General features: G+C 54.0%; 1 protein-coding gene across 1 annotated transcript; it reads left to right on the forward strand.

Annotated features, from left to right (window-relative positions):
- The first annotated feature begins 34 nt into the window (after positions 1–34).
- On the forward strand, positions 35–4,805 carry LOC135172647 (uncharacterized). Its single transcript, XM_064138835.1, has 6 exons — positions 35–1,155; positions 1,222–2,071; positions 2,141–4,102; positions 4,146–4,394; positions 4,460–4,541; positions 4,627–4,805. The coding sequence occupies exons 1-6, from the start codon at positions 35–37 to the stop codon at positions 4,803–4,805; spliced, it is 4,443 nt and encodes a 1,480-aa protein (XP_063994905.1).
- The last annotated feature ends 2,441 nt before the right edge of the window (positions 4,806–7,246 follow it).

Here is a 7,246-nt window from a genome sequence, read left to right on the forward strand (position 1 = left end):
TGCATCGTCATCAGCTCGACCATCAGGGGTACCAATGGTCACGTACACCTACGGGGATGGGGTCACTACTGTGAAGACCTCTGAGCCAAGGCCTTCAACGTCTGCGGAAAGAAGGTCATTCGGACAGATTGCCGTTTCGTGCTCAGCTCGTCAGCTCGATTCTGGAATTCCTGGTTGCCGTCCTGGGGTACTTCTGGCCACGAGTCTAGCTTATCTCGTGTGTCCAGATGGGGCCGCTCACCGCATTCGTCTGCTCATCGACCCAGGATCAGAAATATCTATTATTGGGAACCAGATTGTGCGTCGTCTGGGACTTACCCGGTCCAAGACTTCACTACTCATTTCCGGAATCGGAAACTCGGCAACTGGGCCGGCACTAGGCAAGGTACCGCTCACCATACAGTCCACTCATTCTTCATTTCAGCTGAGAGTCACGGCTTATGCTCTCAGCCAGCTCACCACGTCGTTACCGACGTTTACACCCGGACAGCTCAAGTGGGATCATCTTGAAGGGTTACAAATCGCTGATCCCAGCTTCCTGGCACCAGCACCAATTGACGTCCTACTTGGTGCTGACGTCTACGGTCAGCTCATCCTGCCAGAGGTCATCACGCATGACCCAGGTTCACCATCGGCTCAGCTCACTCGACTCGGATGGGTCATCTTCGGGCCCACTGAAAGTGTTGCGTTAGCTCACACGGCCACAGCTCACCTTGCGGTATCCAATGAGGACCTCGATAGCTTACTCACCAGGTTCTGGGTCCAGGAAGAGGTTCCTGAGACTTCAGAGGTACAGCTCACCGACGAGGAAGCTCAATGCGAGGAACACTTTCGGCGGACACACACCAGGGACTGCTCCGGACGTTATATTGTCCGGTTACCGCTCAAGGCTCCGCCCTCAGTGCTTGGGGATTCACGAGCGTCCGCGCTCGCATGCCTTCACCGACTGCTCAGGAAGTTCTCCCGTGATGAGGAATACCATCAACTCTATACAAACTTCCTCAAGGAATATGAAGCCCTTGGCCACATGCGCCGGGTCTCCGGACAGCTCACTCAGACAGCTCATCGACAGCGTATGGGGGAGTGCACAGCTCTCGGGACGACCTTAGCACATGAAGCTCCGGCTTCAGGAGGGTTGAGGGTCCCGAATAGCTCGTACTCCGCTCAGGCTGTCACTTCTCCGGAATATTTCTTTCCTCACCACGGTGTCGTCTGAACCAGCAGCGAGACGACGAAGCTCAGAGTCGTGTTCAACGGCTCCCATAAGACCAGCTCGGGGCAGACGCTCAACGAGATTATGCATACTGGAGCCAAACTCCAGAGAGACATTGCTGATGTACTGCTCTTCACTCGACGGCATAAGCTCATCTTCATGACGGACATCACCAAGATGTTCCGCCAAATCGGAGTACATCAGGATGATTGGCCGCTCCAACAGATACTTTGGGCCGATGCAAATGGGAACGTCACCACATATCAGCTCACCACCGTCACGTATGGAACTAGATCCGCTCCATTCCTTTCCATACGTGTCTTGAACCAGCTCGTGGAGGACGAGGGCAGTAACTATCCTCTCGCCGTGGAGCCGCTCACGAAAGGACTATATGTGGATGATATTTGCGGAGGTGCTGACTCAGAGGAGGAGTTACTCAAGACCGCTCATCACGTGACTCAACTTTGCCAATCAGGCGGCTTTCCGTTGGCGAAATGGCACTCCAACAGTGCAGGTCTGCTCAGCGCACTCAGGTTGGACAGCACCTCCCACGATCAAAAGGTGATCGAGGACTCGCTCACCAAGATCTTAGGGGTCTCATGGCACCCAGGAACGGACAGCTTCACGTTCTCCATCGCTCGGCCTGAAACCAACTCCATCTCAAAACGAATCATTCTGTCGGAAACCGCTCAGCTCTTCGACCCACTTGGCTTCCTCACGCCAGTGGTGGTACGAGCGAAAATACTACTACAGGCGCTCTGGATAGAGAAACTGGGATGGGACGACCCAGTTTCCCCGACAACAGCACATCGATGGCGACAGTTCAGGGATGAGCTCAACCAGTTGTCGGAGGTCACCGTGCTATGATGGCGTGGACTGCTCAAGGGCTTCGACGTGGAAGTCCATGGATTTTCCGACGCATCCCAGGTGGCTATGGCAGCTGTCATTTACCTGAAGGTTCCGCACCTACCTGGAAATGGTATCACGCTCGTCTGCTCCAAGACTAAAGTAGCCCCGCTCAAACGGCTGACCATCCCACGCCTGGAACTTACGGCTGCCCTGCTCCTAGCCAAGCTCGTACGTTACGTTCAGGATCAGCTCAACCTCAGAGCTGCGCCCACCTACCTCTGGACGGATTCCTCCGTAACGCTCACATGGATCAGCTCCCACCCATCACGATGGAAAGAATTCGTGAGGAATCGTGTCGCTTTTATCCAAGAGCTAACTCAGCCAACTCACTGGAGGCTGGTGCCTGGCAAGGAGAATACAGCAGATTGTGCTTCTCGAGGTCTCACCGCGCAACAGTTAGTAGCACATAAGCTATGGTGGACAGGCCCACCATGGCTACAACAGGACAACTCATCTTGGCCAACTCACGTTCCAGAAGGGGACCTCAATGGGGACCTCGAAGAGAAGCCGGGGCAGATTTACTACGGCGCCGCTCAGCAAATAGCTATCTGGGATCTCATCGATAGGTTCTCTTCGTTCAACCGACTACTTCGGATCACCGCGATCTGCTCAAGGTTCATCGCTCGGCTTAGGAGCGTTCCTAATACGTCACTCCATTATCCGCTCACGCTCAGCGAACTGGAAGACGCACGGCTCCTTTGGATCAAGCTCACCCAGACAGCTCATTTCAGGGAGGAACTACGGATCATCTCTCGCGGGGAGAAATTCACCAGGTCCCATCCGCTCACCAAGCTCACCCCGTTTATCGATCGTCAAGGGATCCTGCGTGTTGGTGGACGGCTCAGGTTCGCACAGCTCGACCCCGAGAGCAAAAATCAAGCAATCATCCCAAAGGAATCGCAACTGGCTCGCTTACTGATAAGCCAAGCTCACCTAAGGACACTTCACGGCGGGACACAGCTCACTCTTCGTCAGCTCAGGACAGCTTACTGGATCCTCGGAGGCCGAGCTCCAGTGCGCTCCTTCATCCTTAAATGCGTGAAGTGCGCTCGACAACGTGGGATACGTGCTCAACAGCTCATGGGACAGCTGCCACCAGCCCGACTCACCCCCGCTCGCGCCTTCCTCAACACGGGGGTTGATTACGCCGGCCCCATATCGCTCCGGTCATGGAAGGGACGGGGTCACAAGTCATACAAGAGCTGGTTGGCTATCTTTGTCTGTATGACCACCTCAGCCGTGCATCTCGAGGTAGTATCAGACTACTCAGCTGATGCATTCCTAGCGGCATACAGACGTTTCTCCAGTCGGCGCGGGATCGCTCACACCTTATTTAGCGACTGCGGTACCACCTTTCTCGGCGCTGATAAGGAGCTCAGGAGGCTATTCTTAGCAGGATCATCCGAATCTCGACAGCTCGCCCAGCTCCTCATTCAAGATGGGACTCAATGGTCCTTCAACCCTCCAAGCGCACCACACTTCGGAGGCAAATGGGAGGCGGCAGTGAAGTCGGTGAAATATCATCTCACCCGGACTATTGGGGAGGATCTGCTCACCTTCGAGGAACTTACCACCTTGCTCACCCAAGTTGAGGCAGTTCTCAACTCACGGCCGCTTGAACCGCTCACTGATGATCCTGATGACTGCTCGGCTCTGACCCCCGGGCATTTCCTCATAGGCCAGGCTCCTACGACTCTTCCAGAGCCATCATTGGAGAATCTTAACATCTCTAGACTCTCCCGATGGCAGCTCATCCAACGAAAACTCCAAGGGTTCTGGAAGAGATGGTCCACAGGATATCTCCAACGTCTTCAGGCCATATCCAAGTGGTACCACCCGACTCACGACATCAACGTCGGTTCCTTAGTTTTGCTCACGGACGAGAGGTTCCCGCCAGCCAAGTGGCTCCTCGCCCGAGTGACCGCTCTCCACCCTGGCAAGGATGGGCTTACGCGAGTAGTCACGCTCCTGACCGCTCAGGCAACGTTAACACGCCCTATCGCGAAGCTCGTACTCCTGCCAGTACCAACGTCAAGGACCTAGAACCATATCAGCGCTACAGCTCGTCAGCTCATTGGCCTTCACCTGGACTTCGTCAACCCTGACGGATTTACGACCCGGCACGATCAGCGAGGTCCACCGTGAAGATGGAAGCACCCGGATTGGACGGGATTTACGACCCCCCAACGTCTCGGATGATTCCAAGCTTAGCCAGCACACCAAGGACCAGCTCTTCGGACAGCTACACGGTGATCCACCCAGCATACGCTCTGTGAATACTTTTGATTCCCAAATTTTTGTTTTAGGTCATATTGTTCATCGACTGCTACTCTCAAGTTGCTGACGGCTGGGGAGGATGTTGGAATTCCTGGAAGCCGACAGGATTCCATTACTAATACTAACGCCTGCTCACCGTCAGGCAAAAACATAACAACCCAGTTGTTGCTAGGGGCCTACTTCGCATTTTTTGGGTGATGGGGCGCCACTTTCTGGACCGCTCTCAGCCATCCGGCATAAGGGGGATGCCCCACCACCGACCACGAGGCCCCCCGAAATCGACCGATTGAGCGATCGGGCAGCCTCGCTCGTTCACTTTCGTCCGGGATTCATTAGAAGCAACACGTGTCTAACCGTTTCTCAGATATTCAATAAAAATTATTCTTGGCCGCTCAAACATTTATAATCAAGTTATAAAGCACCGCTCATTATTTAAACTATTAAGTTCTGTAATTATCAAGATTGATTAATTGTGTCAGTGATTAAATAAGTGACGTGCCGTGTAACTTTATCCTTTTTTTGTGGACCGCTCAAACCCACCCACACCGATCCCCTCCGATCCAGAACATTCTTCCAACACCATCCTTTAGCTGGATATGTTTTCCGTGCTCTGACAACATCTTGTATGAGAACCACAACATTAACTCAATGCGGTATTATGAAAGCAACCTTGCCAGGTTATAGTTTTCGTAAACCTCGCATGGCCTACCAAGCTACTCTACTTACATTATAAGAAACACTTAGGCCATTACTCACTGCCAAGGGAGGGGGGGGGGGTTTGGTAAAATCCATACAGTCGGCCGGTTCAGATGACCGAAGGACACTTAGCAACCACGACGGCGCCGGGTCACAAGTGACTGACGCACGCATGGCTCCAGCGGGGAAACTCGGGGCGGTGGTCCTTGGTGTCAGTCTGACACCCAGAATGTGAAAGGTGGATAAGGGTATTTCGGATAAGAAGAAATAGAATAGAAGAGGAGGAAGAAAAGAGAAGAGGTGACTCGAAAACTCATTCATGTCTTCAACCGGGCCATGGTTACCCGGAGAAGGTTACCGGGTTCCTGCCCCGCGACTCTCGTCTCCGACAACGAGACCTGGTTGGTCTCATTCATTCGTTCACTCATCGTCGCCGCCGTTTCTTATTTCCGCGTACACTTCCACGCATTTCAACCACATGCACTCCCGGCAAAAATCCACGAACACGGCGAATGACTCCCTCGACGAGACTAGCGCTTGTGCCGCCTGGGGCCATGGGCGATTCCCGATCATATTCGCGATACACTCCCACTGTGCTGCATATATCGGACAGTCTATGATGAAGTGCTGGATTCTGTCTTCAGCCTGGTCGCACTCGCAGTTGCGTGACTGGGCAAGGCACCGGTCATGAAGATAGGACCGCAATTGCCCATGCCCTGTCAGGACCTGCGAGATCCAGTGGTCGCACTCGACCCACTTAGGGTCCAGTCGTGCCGCAGTATCGGGGAAGAACGCAGAGACGTTCCTCCCGGTTGAAGCCCGCTCGAACTCCCCCTGCAGAGATTTCAGATCTCTGTTTTTATAACCTCAACGGCCTCGATCGTGCGGCCGATGTTATCGACGCGCGGATTCGCGGGGTCTATCTCTACGTCACCTATTGTGACCGAAATGCCTTTCTTGGCTTGGTAGCGCACTGCTCTGTCCCTCAATAAAAGATCCACAGGAAGAATTCCCTGCAGGAAGAAGTCCTGCACGCGCCGGTCACTGTTAGCAGCGCGCTCCTCTGTGCGGTACGGAGCTTCCGCCAGTCATACGCTGTGCACCAGTCCACCCAGCCTTGGGCTACGTACGACGCGACAGCCTGAAAAACGCCCTGAAACACGATTTTAACCGATGGGTATCGGAGTCCCCAATGCTTGTGCATTAGGGCCGATAGCCGAGTGAAGAGGACCCTAGCCTTTTCTTGTATATATTGTTTATGGGTCCGTACCCGCATGTTCCTATTAAAATGTCCCCCGAGGTACCTCACGCTCTCCTTAAACCGAAACTTTTCCCCGGCGAGCCTAATTTCAGGCGGGCGGATATCCAATGCCGGTTTCACGTGTCAGCGTTGCTTTCGGGCCCCATCCCACCTATACTGCACCAGCGGCGCTCTCTTCTGCGAATTGCATGACAGGACAATTGCCTCTGTCTTGCTCTTCGACAGTTCGAGCTTCGCTGCTGCGCACCACGACGCCATGTGGTCGACCACGGCTCGGCCTATGCTCTCCAACTCCTTACGCGTGTCGACCGATACGACTGCGATAAGGTCGTCCGCGTAGGTGACTTCGATTGCGCCGAAGTTCTGCTCGATGCTCTTGAGGAGGGCATCGAAGATGAGATTCCAGCAAGCGGGGCCGAGGGCTGATCCTTGCGGACGGCCCTGGGTGGCCGGCTTGGAAACCTCTTGGTCGCTCCAGACGATCTTGACAGTCCGATTGTCGAAGTAGCTCGGGAGCACTTCAAAGACATTCTTCGGGCAGTATCGATCCGCCAAAGACTGGAGGACTAGGGGCCACCACACGTTGTCAAAGGCTCCTGAGATATCGAAGAGGAGTCCAATCACGTACCTCGTGTCGTTACCGCGCTCGACTAATTCACGCAAATCTACTATCGCGTCTTCCGTGGATCGTCCAGGCAGAAAGCCATATTGACGTCCTGATATTGTGTTCTCGGGAAGACCTTTCGCCGTCAGGATCCCATGAAGGACCTTTTCAAAAATTTCCCGACAACCGACAAGAGGCAAATGGGACGGTAAGATTTGGGGTCCGACACATCCTTGTGAACTCCTTTGAGGAGAGCACGAAGTGTGCCGACTTTCCAAACGGTGGG

This window comes from Diachasmimorpha longicaudata, chromosome 2, assembly GCF_034640455.1.
Source record: "Diachasmimorpha longicaudata isolate KC_UGA_2023 chromosome 2, iyDiaLong2, whole genome shotgun sequence".
In the NCBI taxonomy this organism is placed as follows: Eukaryota; Metazoa; Arthropoda; class Insecta; order Hymenoptera; family Braconidae; genus Diachasmimorpha; species Diachasmimorpha longicaudata.